This window comes from Apodemus sylvaticus, chromosome 6 (genome assembly GCF_947179515.1).
Source record: "Apodemus sylvaticus chromosome 6, mApoSyl1.1, whole genome shotgun sequence".
Lineage (NCBI taxonomy): Eukaryota > Metazoa > Chordata > Mammalia > Rodentia > Muridae > Apodemus > Apodemus sylvaticus.
Genome location: NC_067477.1, coordinates 131,798,133 through 131,815,453, shown reverse-complemented (window position 1 = coordinate 131,815,453; position 17,321 = coordinate 131,798,133). Strand labels below are relative to the sequence as shown.

At 46.3% G+C, this 17,321-nt stretch overlaps 1 protein-coding gene across 7 annotated transcripts in view; it reads right to left on the bottom strand.

The window, feature by feature from the left end:
* Mta3 (metastasis associated 1 family member 3) overlaps positions 1-17,321 on the bottom strand; it is a 121,002-nt gene that overhangs the window by 27,437 nt on the left and 76,244 nt on the right. For 5 of the 7 annotated variants that reach the window (XM_052186478.1, XM_052186481.1, XM_052186480.1 and 2 more), the window contains exons 10-14: positions 12,704-12,778; positions 10,380-10,438; positions 5,717-5,841; positions 3,459-3,607; positions 2,587-2,809 (exon numbers count right to left, since the gene is read on the bottom strand). In XM_052186478.1, the coding sequence (XP_052042438.1) occupies positions 2,587-2,809; positions 3,459-3,607; positions 5,717-5,841; positions 10,380-10,438; positions 12,704-12,778 (631 nt within the window). The remainder of the gene's footprint in view (positions 1-2,586; positions 2,810-3,458; positions 3,608-5,716; positions 5,842-10,379; positions 10,439-12,703; positions 12,779-17,321) is intronic. The other 2 variants (XM_052186479.1, XM_052186482.1) reach the window with 1 other exon arrangement.

Here is a 17,321-nt window from a genome sequence, read left to right as displayed (position 1 = left end):
ACTGGCCATGCTTTCCCAGGGCTGCAAGCTCGGTAGCTTCTCTCTTCTGCGCCCGGATCCCTCCCCTGGAATCCCAACAGTGCTGCCCTGGTGCTGTGCTGAGGGAACTAGGGTCCTTTCCTAACACTACCGATTAACCCAGATGTACCCACTGCAACTCCATTCTTCAGTTCTTTAGAATTATAAGCTTCCATCTTATCTAAAAGTACATCCGCACTATACAATATCAGCAACCCTTGTGTTTTATAGAGATGGGGGCAGTCAACACCGCCTGTGAGAGAAATCAGCAGCCGCGCACACACACACACACACACAGCTATTCATTTCCAATGGATCAGAGCTCAGCTGCCTATGGACACTAGGGTACAGCAGGGCTGAGATAAAAGCGTCTACAATAGAGGTAATAAGAACATACAGATAGAAAAGATGAAGCAAACATCAGCCGGATGCTAGGAAGGGCGCTCAGTACGCACAAGCGAGCAGCGCTTAAAAGTCGTTCTAAATGTCTGATTCCCTATGTACGCCAATGAAGATGAAGAATAGTAAGATTTAGAATTTCATCACAACAAACGACTGCTCTTCCCTTCTTATTTTCCATGCCTTGAATATAATTATAGACAATTTATCCCTGAATCGAATTTTAGCAGCATGGATTTCAAGTGACAAGACTGGAATGAGTGACACAAACTCACTTCTCTGAGACTCCTGAGAGCAAAGATGACGGGCAAATATACACTGAAAACCAACCGAGAGTCAAAGGCAAAGCAGCCCGCACAGAGGCCCATCCCTTCCAATGCCTTCTCTTCCATCTGCTACAAACAAAGATGACGCCAGGCCCAGGCCAATCATTCATTTTCTGTCTGAAGTGTTTTAATTACTCCTCCGAAGACATTATATAATAATGTGTTTTAAATCATCTAAACAGTTTGGGTGGATATATTTATTTTCTAGTTCAGTAAAATTGGTTAAAAAAAAAGCAAGTCCCTGACCTCAAAACTACCAGGACAGACCCAAAGACAAGCCTGAGTTCTCAGCTATAGCGATATGAGGCAGCTGAACGGTCACCGGACTTTCACTCGATAGACTTCACAGCCTATAAGAAGGCTTTTTGCTTTAAAGCTTAAAAATCTTTCAGCTTTCAATTTTCTGCTGAAATTTACTTTTATAAATAAGAAATTCTTTTTTCAGTCCACATTTCTTTTATGGACATCCTCTTGGGAATCAAAGGACATCTCATAATAATATGCTCTTATAGTTTGGGTTTTTTTTGAAACAAGGTCTCATGTTGCCAAGGCTGGTCTTGAATTCCCTGTGTAGCTTGGGTGGCTCTGAACTCCTGAGTCTCCTGCCCCACCTCCCCAGGATGGCTGTGCTTCATAATCGGTTTTTATTTTATAGAAAAAGCACCTGGGTTGGGCAGTGGTGGTGCATTCCTTTAATCCCAACACTAGGGAGACAGAGGCAGGAAGATCTCATGAGTTTGAGGCCAGCCTGATCCAGAGTGAGCTTCTAGACAGCCATGGTTACACAGAGAAACCCTGCCTCAAAAGCAAAAACAAACAAAACCCACCAAAAACAAATAAAACAAAAACAAACAAAAAATAAAGCAAAAATCAACCAAAAAAAGGGAAAAAAGAAAAGAAAAAAAAAAGAAAAAAGGAAAGAGAAAGCACCAAATATCTTTAAGATTTTCTAATCCTTTTTTTTTTTTAAACCTTTAAGGAGAAATTGTATGTCCCTACCAGCCAAGTGTGACCCCACAGCTAACACAAATCACATGTACATTTTCAGACGTTTGGCAATCAGAAGAGCCCACGGGTCCCTGGAGCAGATAACCTTAGTTCTAACAACAGCAACAAAAAGAAAACACAAGAGAGACCGGATGTGCTGGAAAGAGGAGCGTAAGTCACAGAGACGCTGACTGGTAAGGTATGACCATGAAATGGAACTCACATGGGACAGAGAGTGCTCAGCCAGAGCAGGCGCGGACTGGTGAAAACCACGCGTGTGCTGGGGGGTGGGGTGGGAATGTTCTTAAAGAGGGTTCCTACAGGGACTTAAAACTTACTACACGGACAAATGCAGGATTGGTTAGGAAGCACGGGGTCTCCTACATACAATCTGTATGATGACCGCAAAGGCTCCTGGGAAGACGTTGTCAAGACATACAACTCCTAACTGGTATAAATTAGCAAATTTTATTAAAACCTAATGAATCCTTAAGACGGGGTTGTGCTGTCTCCTTAGGGGCTTTTATCATCCTTTGGGTTTACGCCGCCACACCACCAAATAGGCAGATGTGCTTCTCTTAAGGTCCTCTGGGCAACTGAGTCACAAGAGCCTGCTGGGTAAGGTCCCCTCCCCACCTTCTGATTAGGTCTACTCTGAAAATTCCCAGGGACTTGGGTGTGGTTCTCAGGGTAGCATGATATAAATGGCAGCAGACAAGAACAATGTTTAAAAAAAAAAACAAAGGCTGTACACAAGAACTTATGTTTATTGCAAACGAACAAACAAAAAGAGAGAGCGAGGGAGAGGATGGCAAGGGGCGGAACGTGTAAGGTTAAGAATTGAAAAGCGTCTTACATTCTGCCCTAATGGCAGCATAATTAATAGCAACAAACGGCCGTCTCGCTGCCTGCCGCAGCCGCAGGGTGTTTTTGCAGACCTGACGAGCAACTTTTGTGAAATACGTGGTCTGAAGGAAGAAAGCTTGCCGGGTCTTCACTGCAGACTTGGGGCTCCCCGTGTTCCGGACCGGCATGCCCTGCAAGGCCTGCCGGGACATGTGGCTTCGCGCGCGCGGGTCCTGCAATTGCGGAAAACAATGGCATTTTCAGAAGAGAACTTGCTGAGGCACACTGCCACTTGGAAGCATCTCAGGAACCTGCCCCTCGAGGGAAACAGGGAATCGCGGTGAGCCCCTTAGGAAAGACTGCAGGGCTGTTTATTATTTGTGAGGAATCCCGCGATTCCGGACTCGAGGGGGCGCTCTGGTAGACATCCTCCATCTGCGAGGATTTACCAAGGTCATCTTTCAACGAAGGTTCACTCAAGACTGGGCCCTTCTTGTCCCTCCATGATTGCCAAGGAAAGAAAAGGTTTATTAGTTTGTGTTTGCCATTTTATATAAGATGTTCTCAACAGTATCTAAAGGTTACAAATTGTTTTTAAAAACAAGACTATTTGTAAGCTCTCCTCTCAGGCAAACACCTCCCACACACATTATTCTTTTTTTTTTCCTGAATTATCTCAAAAGACCAATATTTTGAATACCTGAAGAAAAAAATCCCACTCCTCCTGGCTTCTATGTTCACACCCACCATGAGTATACACTGCTAAGTTCAACACTAAACCCCAGCCTTGCTCATTTGTAAGTAGTCCTGTGTGGCATTTCTGTTTCCAAGGAAGACGCCAACGGCCAGGAAATGTGGCCGGCACAGACTCTACTCACATACCTCTGCAGTCGGGCTGGGAGCCTTCTCTTCGTCTGACTGGGTAGGCATTTTCAGACCTCCATACTTTTTCCAGTACAGCCAACAGGTCGCGCAGAGTCTACACTGCATATTAGGCGGGCCCCAGGAATACCACTGGTGAGACTGTGTGGCTGAAGACAGAGAGAAAGGGTCCATGAAATCCATGATTTAATCGGGCCTCAGAGATACCCCGAGGCCGCAGCTACCTTACAGTGTCTCCATGGTAGTCGCTTACCGTAGCCTACACGAGCTAGTTTTTACCGCTAGTCTCCCAAGGCTGTGCGCATGTGCGCATGCAGTTCTCAGTACCCCGAAGATATTAAGCTGCTTGTTTCCAGCACACATCAAATGTTTGTCACATCTATTGAGAGGGAGCCACATCTTGATTTATGCCTCAGGCTGCTGAGATTTTATTTTGTTAATTAAAAGTGATTTCATTATATACATGTCTAGAAATAAGTCTTTTGAAGGACATTATTATTACTCTTAAGCTCCTTGGCAGTGTTTAAAACCTGAACAGACTGGTTTAGAGCGCTCTTGAGATTGCTACGGTACTGAAGAGAGGACTCACTGCTAAGTCAGGAGCCAAATAAAACCAGAAACCTGTCTGTTGTTCCTTTACTCAGGAAACAAAACTCTTACTTTAGAATTTCTTCCTAAATTCAGAAAGTCCTGAAGACTATAAAGTGCTATGATGTGAGGGAGTGCAGCTCATATGCGCCAAGCTTAGCAAGGCCTGACCCCGGCTGATTTACTGCTCGGCTGGACACAGCCTGGGTCGGCTTCTGCAGCTTACATTCGGGTCCCAAATGAAAGGCTTCCCACAGCGAGGTGGGGACCGAGGAGGTGAAACAGTTGAAGACGCAGGCAGGGATTATGACACCAGTCCTATGAACAGTTGTCCCCTGTCTGTCAACTAGTGCAGGCAGAAGGGTCTCCACTAATGAACACCTCACACACCAGCATGCAAAGGGGAAAGCAGAGGGGTGCAGCTTGGCGCTAGACCCTGAGCTGGGCACGGAAAGTCCAGTCCCCTACTCACACGGAAAGAGCCAGAAAATAGATGGTTCCGCTTAGTTGCCTTTAGCAAATTTAGAATAATTTCCATACCATCATGCACTGCTCTTGGCAAATTCCTTTCAAAGCCAGGCCTTAACCCCTTTCCTCTTTTAACTTAAAAAAACAAATAATAAGGTTGGCCTTTTTCAGAGAGATTTTGTGCCAACATTTTCATTACCTGTGTGTGTGTGCTTGAGTACAGGTGCCCTAGAAGGTCAAGGGCGCTGGGAACACCTGGGCTAAAGTTACAGTTGGCTGGGTGCACCTGACCAGGGTGCTGGCAACCCAACTCAGATCCTCTGCAGGCCCGGACTACCGTGGCTGGAGGGTGGTGGGCATGGCTCTGCAGACCTTTCTCTTCTCCCCAATCTCCTCTGCCTTACTGAGAACCATTAGACTGCATCTCTAAGGCGAGCCACAAGGCCTGTTCACTCCTTGGCCACTTCCTCCTCCTGAGGCAATCAAGGTCCAGTCTATGCTGTCCCCTGTGTTTCTCTCTTATTCCCTGTCCTCTGTCCCTCTGGGACAAATAAATCTCCTTTGTGTGAGAACTTGACGTTGGGGTCCTGGCTGATACCTTGCCTCAGACCCTTTACCTTTGAGCTAGCTCTCTCGTCCCCACTTGGCTTTGTTTACGTACAAACAAGGGCGCCAAGGACACATGTACATGGGCACACATAAACATACATCCACCTGCAAATGTGTATGCCCACATAGAAGATCACTTGTCTGTGATTCAATCTCTCCAGAGGATGCTGAGGCAGGGGGTTGGTGAGTTGGAGCCAGCCTGTGCTCACTGGAGACCCTGCCTCAAGACGCTGACCCACAGCAACAAGGACAGAAAGGAGGAGGGCTCCTGCTGTTGTTTGAGATTTAAAATAAGCTTATCTTGTCTCGGCCGCTGGCCAGACCGTCACCAACCCCATACAAGGACGAGGGCACACATAGGCACCTGCCGGCAGAGATGCACACGGAAGGCCTGGGCCCAGAGCAAATGCCGCCTGGCATCCCCACCCCACCCCCCAGTGTGGGCTTGGGGGTGAGGATGGACACCTGCTCACTGAGGAGACACTGCCCTGCCTTTGAGCAGCGGGCATGCTTTCTAGAAGCCCCTCACTAGCCCACCCCACAGCACAGGACCGTTCCCCACACTTAGCCAGGCCCCGCCTGAGCAGACTTACCGTAGCAGCTCTCACAGGCTCGCCCGACGAGGGCGCTCTGAGCCTGGAACGGGGTCCCCACAGCTCCGTTCACGGTGCCAGCCTTGCCGTTGCTGCTGGAGATTTGGTTGGGATTTGGTTTGCTGCTTCCAATGAAATATAAAATGAAATGATAAAAATAATTTGTAGGACGAGGCAAAGGGCTTGCAGCTCCTTACTAATTTCCCTTCCCTGAAATACGAACAAATACTTAATCTATTTAGTGAGGAAGACACAAGACTAGGAAAAGCAGGGCGCGAAGATGAACCCAAGTATGGTAGGCAGTGAAGAAGCCAGTGAGAAGGCATAGGATGGCAGGCATGTACAAAGATGCTGTGGCGAACCCAGGACTTTGTACACTAACCTAAAAAAGTAACAACAAACCGGAAACACACACACCAAACAATAACCAAAAGAGAAAGAAAAAAAAGAAAAAGAAAAAGAAAAAGAAAAAAAAAACCCAAAGTACATTGGCACTCATGATTCCAAGAACTTACGTAAGAAGGTATATTTGGTGGAATGATAAGAAAAAATAAACAAAATAAAACCAAGGAACTCATTTGGCAAAACAGAGCTATAAACCAGCCAGTCTTGTGCGGGCGCTCTATGGCGAATGCGTCAGCTCCTGTGTCCACCCACACCCGTGCCATTTCTTCCCATTATGCTGTGCTTTTGAAAGATACAAGTCACCAGAATTCATCCTCATCATAAACCAGTTTTTGATTGAATATTAAGTAACAGAGGCAGTGCTGTGCGGCTGGGGGAGTCCTGGCTCCACTACTGGTTGGGATGAAACTGTGGCCTCTGCAGTGCTCCCAAGGGGCCGAGGCTAGGCAGACACAGCCGAGCTCTGCAGGGCCACCCGCCACACACACACACATACACACACACACACACACACACAGCCAAGGAGCACCTGTCCCAAGCTCGAGATAAATATTCACATTACATTTGAAGTTTTACAAGGCAGATTAGCAAGTGGATGAGAAAGCTTCTGAATTTGTGTTTTGGAATTTTTTTCCCCTTCTGTTAAGAAAACACTTTTAGGAAGAAAAAAAGACATGGGTCAGGAGGTCAAGTGCACACTTAGCCCGGACACATCATGGCGCTGACTGTGCAAACAGCTAACAGTAGGCTAGCCCCTGCTACAGCTAGGCCTGCCGACACTGTGCAGCAACATGCAGAGTACACATCGTTCAGAAAGTACAGACTCACTAAGGAGGAAACAAAGGTCTGCCTCAGAAGTGCTTCCTTCTAGAGAACCTTTCATCTATCTCTGTTACACAGTGAGACCCTGGTCCCCAGCTCAGGACATACACATTCACAAACAAACAAATAAAACAGGTTTTGTTGTTTGTTCTTGGTTTTTTTTGGAACAAAAAGAAAAGAAATGGAGCTGGTCACGGTGAGCCTTTAATCTCAGCCTCCAGTGGCATCTCTGTAAGTTCAAGGACAGCCTGGTCTACAGAGCAAGTTCTAGGACAGCCAGGGCTATATGTAGAGAGAGACAGTGGCTCACAAAAGAATAGAAAGGCTCCCAAAGAGGTTCCAATTGAAAAGAACTCTGCCTTCTGAGTTCTGGGCCAGCCTGGTCTACAAAGAGTTCCAGGACAGCCAGGGCTACACAGAGAAACCCTGTCTTGAAAAAAAAAAAAAAACCAAAAAAACCAAAAAACAAGAGAGGAGAGAGAGAGAGAGAGAGAGAGAGAGAGAGAGGAAGAAGAAGAAGAAAAAGAGGAGGAAGAGGAGGAGGAGGAAGTGGAGGAGGAAGAGGAGGAGGAGGAGGAGGAGGAGGAGGAGGAGGAGGAGGAGGAGGAGGAGGAGGAGGAGAACTCTGCCACGCTGTGGCTGGAATGGTGCTCCTACCCTCTGAGGCCAAGCCAAAAGGCTCCCAGCAATGCGGATCCTTGGCATTTAAATGCAGGGCTAAATCTATGAGTCTAAGACGGGCCAGTGCCGGGCTGGGGAGCCGGCCCAGTGGTTCAGCGCACTTGCTGTTCTTGCGGAGGACCTGGGTTTGATTCCCAGCACCCACACAGTGGCTCACAACCATTCATAACCACTATTATGTGTAGACAGTAACTTGAAGCAGGTTCAGGGAGGATAATGACGTGTATAAAATGCTCCGGGTGGCCAGAGACAGTGGGAGGGTGTTCTGGAGGAAGTCCAGTTCCATAAACATTTCTTAGTGCCCACAATGCAGTGGCTTTGTGTGCTGATTAGTGTGTTCAGTGTATGCTGCACACACATCCACTATTCCTTTTATGATAGAACAAACTCACAATGGCCTAACCTAATATTGCGGCACCATCTCTGAGCTTGGTGACTGCAGGACAATCCACCTAACTGTGGACCCAACCTCGACAAGCAGAGGTCAGGCACCCCCCAAATGGCACCGCTTCCAGAGCTCTTTCTAGGCCAGGCCGGTGCCACCTCTCCTCCCGAGCACCCACAGCCAGTCTCCCAAGTGCCTTGCCATTTCCTGGATCCAAGGTCAAATGCAACCTGTCATCTTCTTCAGGCCCACGACTGCTCTTCAAGTCACGGACACCCATACTGCACCGCCCTGCCCCCATGGCTGGCTGATCACTCTTTCCACACCAGCCACACCATCTTTCTCTAAGATCCTTAATTGTGCTCAGCCCTGTCCCAGCTCAGGACACCGCTAGCTGTTCAGTGCAACAGCCTACAGCAGTGTGCACTCACACTCCCTCAAAGACTCTTTCTGGGGCAAGTGAGGGGAGGGGGGAGGGGGAGGGGACTGGGGGAGGGGACATAACAAAATATTTATACCCCCCCACACACACACACGCACACGCTATCTTCTTGGTTACTGTTCTTAGCGCGCATGGTCTGCACAAGGTCTGGACTGTGTGCCTCCAGAGGGCAGCCAATCTTCTTAACCTTCTGCCCCGGAACTAAACACAAGGCTTTGACTGTAGGAGACTGCCAGGCTCAAAGCAGGACAGAAAAAGAGATTTCTTGATCTATTAAAAAAACAACAACATTCTATTTCTGAGTTAACTTGGAAATTTATTGAGGGGCCCAGATTTACATGTGACTCTGGAACTGGGCTTATTTTTAAACAATGCAAATGAGGCACATTTTTTATGAGTATGGTTAGAAATTGTTCTCCAAGGGTCACTTAAATCAAGAAGTAGGAAACTTTTCTTATAATGGTTCAGTAGTAAAGAAGTTTAAGTTTGTGGGTAACAGAATCACAACCACTAAATCCTGTGCTTATAACATAATAGCAGATTGGACACTCTATAAAACACAAGCCTGTGCTGGGGAGAGTGATTTATAGAAGCAGGTGACCATTGAGATTTTATCCAGACTACTGTGTGGATCCCTAACTCACATAAAGTCACCAAAGGCAGCGTAAACTGAATAAAATCAGTCATCGGGCCACTGAGTCCCCACAGGGGCCACGGGTTTAGCACTGCGGGGCACTGCGGGGCACTGTGGGGCACTGTGGGGCACTGTGGGGCACTGCGGGGCACAGGAAGGCTGTTTGCCCCTGAGAAGCTCAGGCTTGAGTCACAACCAGTGGTTTTCTTGTGGAATGACATGTTTTGAATTCGTGAAGTAAATATATAATTTTAAAGGCTCTCAAAACAACATTGCACAAGAAATACAATAATTATGGGATGTGTAAATTACAGTTTCTAAAAAGTAAAAGAAAGCCCAGGTGTAGTGGCAAATGACTTTAATCCAAACATTTTGGAGGCAGAGGCAGGCAGACCTCTGAGTTTGAGGCTAGCCTGGTCTACAAAGTCGGTTCCAGGACAGCCAGAGCTACAGAGTGAGACCCTGTCTCAAAAAAATAAGAAAACTAAAAACAAATCAAAGCGACCCCCTGACACACCAACAAAACAACAAGAGCATAACAAGCAGGGCAGTGACACGCCCTGAGGGAAAACTGTCCGGGAAGCCTCCTGGGTGCATCATGCAATATAGCCAACCCCAGCACAGAAAAAGGTATACAAAATGGCCGCTTTTAGCTCAAAGAATTAGAAAAATCTTAAAGCAGCAGAGAGAAAGCTGTCATAGATATGAGTAACCAAACCTAAGACCTCAAGGAAGGAAGAGTGTGAAGCCCTTAACACAGACAGAGCAAAAGGGAAACTCACGGGACACGACCGTGACCTGAAAACCCAAAAGACAGACAGGATATCAGACATAGGAACAACAGAAAGCTCCTAAAGACCTCCTTACGAAGTGTGGTCCAAGAGAACAATGCAAATCCCTCAGCAAGTCATGCAAACACACTCAAGGGCACAAGGCCCACTAACTAACGACACTCCTGCAGACGCCTCCTGAGGGCCTAGCTGTGAAACACAGGTGCTTCCAGTAACACAGCTCCTTTCTCGCCCGGGGAGATCTGACACTTGCCCTGTGGCTTCATACAAGAACAGGCCCAGCGTGAGCCTCTAGCCCTTGGCTGGTCTATGGAGGCTTCCAGTTGTCACTCACCCCTTCCCAAAGGCATTGCGGTGGGACAACAGAAAACAAGTTTTGAGCTTTGAGAAGGAAAAACAGGTAAGACACACAAAAATATTCAGGTTCGTCACAGTGAAGACGTGACGTGTTGGAAGGACAGGGTTAGGAGCAGGGCACCATCTCAGAGGGCGCGGTTACTTACTAAGTTGGGATGTACACTTGCTTCAGTTTGCTCTCAGCTTCTGCGGCTTTAAGGCGCTTCTAATTCAAAAGATGAACAAGACAGTTTACACGAAATGCATACTATTCATTAGCATCTCATTACCTTAAAACACATTGCCTTAAGATTTCTTCCATATACATATTCTAAAGGTTCAGTAACTTTTAAGAAAGTCACTAGCTTGTGAACTACAGAAGTAAAACTCCACTCCCCAATCTTTTGTTGTTTTTCTGAGACAAGGTTTCTTTGTGTAGCCCTGGCTGTCCTGGAACTCACTTTGTAGACCAGGCTGGCCTTGAACTCACAGAGATCAGCCTGCCTCTGCCTCCCAAGTGCTGGGATTAAAGGCATGTGCCATCCTGCCTGGCAGCTTCCCAATCTTCTATGAGGGAACTCTAAGGACTCTTTGGTGTGCGGAGTATTTGATTTGAATCGATGGCCTCACACACGCTGAGTGCACGTTCTCCCACTGCTCGTCACCTCCAACTCTCAGGGCAGAGACAAGGACCATTCTCAGTTTTACAGATTCAGTTTTCCATTTTATTTCTTGTCTTTCTGAAAGGAATATGTATGCATACACTGACCCCCATAAAATATTTTCTTTTAGAAAATTATTTAGAGGTGGTATCTAAACTCCATGTAAGGGAGAGTGACTGTAGTTACTCATAATAGAATAAACAAAGCGTTACCCTCACACGGTGGCACACACGCAGTAACTATTAGTCAGCTCTGAGCCAGAGGGTCGCTATGTAGCTGAGCCTGGCCTGGAACTCACGACCATGCTGTTCAGCCTTGCCTCAAACTTCCCAGTGCAGGGATTGCAGGTCTGCACTGCGCCTGGCTCTGGGAGAACTGTAAACCTTGACTGAACTCCTAGCCCGCTGCTGGGGAAGTCAGCTGCCAGCCAAGTACAGGAGGAGTGGGAAGGACAACACGTCATCAGAGCTACACCATGATCAGCACAGAAAGACAAGCAAATGGAATCCGGACAAAGGACAGTCACTGTCCCCACAGACACCGCAATGCCCCCACCAGTTGTCCAACAGAGGAAGGCAAAGATATTCAGGGACAACCTGAGATTTCTCATGGAGTCAACACTTTTGGAAAACACTCTTCCAAACACAATAAACTGTCCTTAGCGCCATGTCTGTGCCTTCTTTGGGGACACTTCCTGACTTGAACAGCACAGTTTCCAGACTGCACCGCCTTCATCTCCACCACAGTTGTTAAAATATGCACTTTCTGAATTCCATATGGTGTTGACACTGGAAATCGTTCAGTGCGCTGTAGATTTCTTTCACTATTCATGACCACGGCAACGCCTGGCACTTGAGAGTGATCTTAAATGAATGTGTGTGGCATCCAGGCCTTGCCACTGTGCAGCTGGCACATTTAGGCAAATGCCATCTGTTGTTAATTTCTGCCTTGGTTCTGACACGTGACTGCAAGAATCTAAAACAGGCATTTACTGAGGTCATTGCAGAAATATGCCTTTCTCTAAAGGTGGATTTTTTCATAATAAGTAACTAAGAGTTACATGAATTTAGGACATTTATGAAGAACTCGAAAATTCAATGATTCCCTACTTTTGAATGATTTTGGAGAAGAAAGCATCAAACTACAGAGACTAAAGCTACCACCCCCGGCTTCACGGCAAACACCTGCAATCCCAGCGCTTTGGAGGCTGAAGCAGAAGGTACTTGAGTTTAGAGATAACCTGGGCTACCTCGTGAGAACGTGTCTCAAAATTACAACAAGCAAGGCACAATTGAGGTCGAAGCTCAAGGGAGAACTGGCTTGTAGTCAGTGGCAGGGCCGACCTGCCATATTCAGGATCCTAGGCATGCTCCCCAGCAGCTGGACAGGGGACCCCAAAGGGCATGGGGGGCTAGGGCTTACAGAACAGGCCCACAATAATGTCATGTAAGGAGATTTTAGAAAGCATAGCAGTTATAAGGCCGATGCCCTCAGGCTCAAATTCCAATCCATAAAAGTATATAGCCCAAGGATTTCTAGTAAGCTCCCCCACCGACCCCCGTGCTGGAGACGAGGCCCTGGCCAGACAGTGCCTCCCTAGCTGCCTGTCTCCCTTTCATCTTTCTCAAGTAAAGATGAATGCTGAAACCAGTGAACCATTAAGATGAAAATATTAAAGCTAATATCCTAAAGACATGAAATGATGGAATTTAAAGCAGTCCAGGAAAGATCAAACAGGTTCAGGATTCAAGCACTGCTCACAGACAGACAATACCTGACCCAACAGAGAGGAGCACTGTAATACGAAGGCAGGGAGCACGGAGAGTTACCTGCTGCACGTATCTGTCAGTAGTCTTCCACATGTAATAATATTCAATGATGCTAGTCAAGGACTTCCACGGGAGCTGAAAGATATTTAAGATGATAATGAAAACAACCTATGGCACAAAGTGCTTTCCTTCAAAATCATGTCTCTGAATTGACATAGCAAGGATCTGTATGTTAGACTCCTAGAAAAAAAATCTTTCGAAAATAAGCAATATTAATTCTTAGCGAAAGTGTCATAGGGTTTCTAATCCTGCATAAACATCATGACCAAAAAGCAAGTTGGGGAGCAAAGGGTTTATCCAGCTTACACGTTCACACTGCTGTTCATCACCAAAGGAAGTCGGGACTGGAACTCAAGCAGGTCAGGAAGCAGGAGCTGATGCAGAGGCCATGGAGGGATGTTACTTACTGGCTTGCTTCCCCTGGCTTGCTCAGCTTGCTTTCTTATAAAATCCAGGACCACCAGCCCAGGGATGGCACCACCCACAATGGACCCTCCCACCCTTGATCACTAACTGAGAAAATGCCTTACAGCTGGATCTCATGGAGGCTTTTCCTCAAGGGAGGATCCTTTCTCTGTGATAACTCCAGCTTGTGTCAAGTTGACCCACAAAACCAGCCAGTACCAAATGGTATTGAGTTATATTTAATAAGAGATCCAATCCAATGCATGCATTCAATTTCTCACCAATCTAATTAAAAATTATAAACATCATTGGAAATATTTCCCGACTTATTCAGGAAAGTTCTTAGCACTGTGAAGCAGCAACAGGAGGGATCAGAACACAATTAATTAATTAATTAACCAATCAATCAATTAATTAATTAACTAATTAATTAATTAATGTGGGCCTTCTGTGTTCAAGGCTCTGCTATGGCCTACATCATCGGCTGTGCTGCGCAGTTTTAAGAACAGCATTTATACAGTCCGAGGCTAAGTTACTATAACTTCCAGATATCATTGCAACGAGATGTCTTTTGGTCTGGCATAATATTTCTCAACCTTTTTTCCTGACAACTCTATTTTGTTCATTATAATAAAACAACCTGAGGCTGGAAAGATGGCTCAGTGGTTAAGAGCACTGGCTGCTCTTCCAGAGGTCCTGAGTTCAAATCCCAGCAACCACATGGTGACTCACAACCATCTGACACCCTCTTCTGGTATCTGAAGACAACTACAGTGTACTTACATATAGTAATAAATACATCTTAAAAAAAAAAAAGTAAAACAACAGGCTACATCTTTAAAAGAATTAAAAAGACATAGCTAAGTGTGTTTCCTATTTTAAAAAGTAAGCTTGCTTTGGCTGTCTTTCATAATATTAAAAAGAAAATCATACTAGAGTAAAGACTATATTCTAGACAGCCCTATGTAGATAAGGTTTTATATGAAGACAAACTGAGAGTGGTCGACCTCGTGAGTGCCTTTTCTCCTTGGAAAACAAGGATCTGACAGGCATTTATCTGGAAACCCGAGAAAAGGAAGCCAAGTGGACATGTAAGCCAAAGTGTCATACACTGGACTTTGTCTGGTCTCCAAAGTCCATACAGGCTACGCCCAGCTCCAGCTCCTTTCAGCCAAGGACAGTGTCAAGCGTTGGCTATGGCTTCCGGACAGTTCCCTATGACACACATTCAAGGGTGCCTATCACCAGTGAGTGGGGCGCACAGCACTGCAACCCCAGCAATGACCCAGCAGCCGAGAAAGCACGCTTCGCTCACCATCTGTTTTACTATGAATGGGAGGAACAGTGGTCAAGATAAGCAGAGCCCAGTGGGCGTGACTGTAATCCCGGCTTAGAATTCTGAGACTGGAGGATCAAGTTTGAGGACAGCTGGACTACATGAGACCTTCTCTCAAAATACTAAAAGAAGGGGGCTGGAGAGAGAGCGTGCTGCACTTTCAGAGGACTCCAGTTCAGTTCCCAGCACCCACAGGGTAGCTCTCAGCCTCCTGTACCTCTTGTTCCGAAGCCCTCTTCTGGCCTCTATGGACACCAGGCATGCACGTGGACAGACATACATGCAGATCGAACACCCATATGTACAGAATAAAAATAAATCATAAAAATGATGTGGGCCAGGTGGTGGTGGCGAATGCCTGTAATCCCAGCACTCTGGGAGGCAGAGGCAGGCGGATCTCTGAGTTCGAGGCCAGCCTGGTTCCAGGATTGCCAGGGCTATACAGAAAAACCCTGTCTCGAAAAAACCAAAAATCAAAGAAAAAAACAAAAACAAAAAAACAAAAAAACAAAAAAAGGTGTTGTAGATTGGTTCTAAGGTTATCTGTGTTCACTGGGCTCTCAAAATCACACAAGAATCTATCTGTACATCCAGACACTGAGGGTCCCTGCTCCCAGTTGGCTCTAACTGGTAGATAAGGTTGTTGTAGGAAGCCAATGGCTGGGCAGGAAACAGGGAAGAAGGAGATTTTAGAATCGCCATCAGGAAGGACTAGGATGTGGACAGGAGAGCTATGGAACACAGAACCAGGCAAGAATGGAGGAAAGTGGGCCGTGGCCACTCCCCACCGGGTCTGCGGTAGCAGAGATTAAGTATAGATTTTAGAAAGTAATAACTCAAGCCTATCAGAGGGAGAGTGTGTTAGTCACAGGGGAGTTTGGGAGTGGCCCAGTTGTTAAGCTGCTTAGGGTACATTAAAAATAAGGCTGTGTGTGTGTCTGTGTGTGTGTCTGTGTGTGTGTGTCATTTGTGAACCCAAAACAACTGGGGCAGGTGTAGAGGAGGCTGGGGAGTTTAGAGTGGATTAACAATTTCCCCGCTTCAAAGAGAAAATAATTCCAAGTATGGTTCAGATTACCTCTTACTCATCACTGCCCCTAAGAGTATACAACAGGCTAATATGCAAGATATAAGAAAAGGCAACAGACCAATCAGACGGATGGCTCAGTCACAGGGGCTCATGCCAGGAGGACGGCAGTGCTGCCCGGAGAATGAAGTAGGCAGTAAAGATCTGCAGCCGCAAAGGGACAAGGTGTCTCCTGGGTACTACAGATGGTTCCCTAGAGCGGATATGGTGGCTTGTTGGCATGATCCTGCAAGCTAGCCAGGCTGTAAAACCCATTTGGAGAGGATTGGGGTGGGGGAGAGGAGAGGAGAGCTAGCCAGGTGGGGAGCCTTTCCCGTGGGTGAGGAAAACGTCTCATGGGAGCAGGGAACTCCGATCTTTGAGGTCCCATGAGACTCAGACGAGTCTGAGCAAGCACCGGACCTTATGTTCCCATGGCTTTCACCCCAGTGCCCTGGACCCTTGCTTAGGAAATGTGGGATCTCATAGCTCGTCCTTTAAACTGTATTTTGTGGGATTTTTATGCCAACCTTGCAGTTCAATCTGGTAGGGACTTCCAGGTCAAAAGAACAGGCTTAAAATTTGTCTTAGTTTTGATGCTCAGTGAGGCCTAGCAATTCACCAAATGACAACCACAAAGAGGCAGAGAAAAGACATGTATACCAATTGGTATACATCCTCTATGCTAATCTACATGAAGATGCTACTTCTGATACCGAGGGAACAGATTCAAAAAGGAACACCCTACAATGGCAAAGGGGGAGGAGCCTGCGCCGTCACTCAGCTGCTGGCATCAATGTAAACATACCCGCCCGGAGAATTAATGTATAGAACTTATAAGCACTAAGTTCTGAAGTACCACCAGAACACAGAAACTAGAAAAGCGGTTTCAACTCAGACTTTCCCATCCAGCACTCTGCTATGAGAACTGTATAGACTGTTACACTGTTGAGAGGGTCTCGCACTGTAGAGCGGAATCTCTTTTATAAGCATCACCTGTCAATAAAAAAAGCCGATGGCCAATGAGCTGAGGCAGGAAATAGTAGGTGGGACATTGGCAGGAAGAGAGGATTCTGGGAAATAGTGGCGGAGTAAAAAGAGTTGCCAGGGAGCTGGTAACTAACCACACAGTGGATAAAGGTAGCTTAAATGGCTAAGTTAAGAGCTAGTCAGGGAATGAACCAAAGCTTATCGCCAAGGCATTTATTCATTAATAATTAGTCTCAGAACTGTCATTCCAGGGACTGAGAAAAGAAAAATTGATTTAGAAATTAATGTAACATCACCTAGACCAGACTGGTCTCAGATTCGCTGTGTGGCTGAGCATGGCCTTGAACTCCTGATCCTCCTGTCTCCGCCTCACAGGTGCAAACATGCACCCTGCATCTACCATGCTTGGCTCTAGACTTTGTCCTTTACAGCAGCAAAACAAGACCTCTATTTTAGTTTTTTTTTTTTTTTTTATTTACTGCAGGTGTGGTACACGCACACAGGACAATCTGTGTTATGGTATAAGTTCTCACTTCCTGTCATGTGGGATCTCAGGTTATAAGGCTGAGCAGCTAAGGGCCTTTACTAGCTGAAATATCTCATCTTATAATGTTCTAGGGAACAGGATCTTCAGGACATTTTACCCTCCCGCTCTGGAGCTCCATCCCCCGGAGCACGCACATCATCACCCTGTAAACTTGAATGCACAATTTCTCAAGGAATCCGAGAAGGGATAAATTCTAGACATAATAAAATTCTAAGTAGAACACAGCATATCATTAAAGATGGATGAAAACTAGAAAGCACACTGGCTCTTCTGC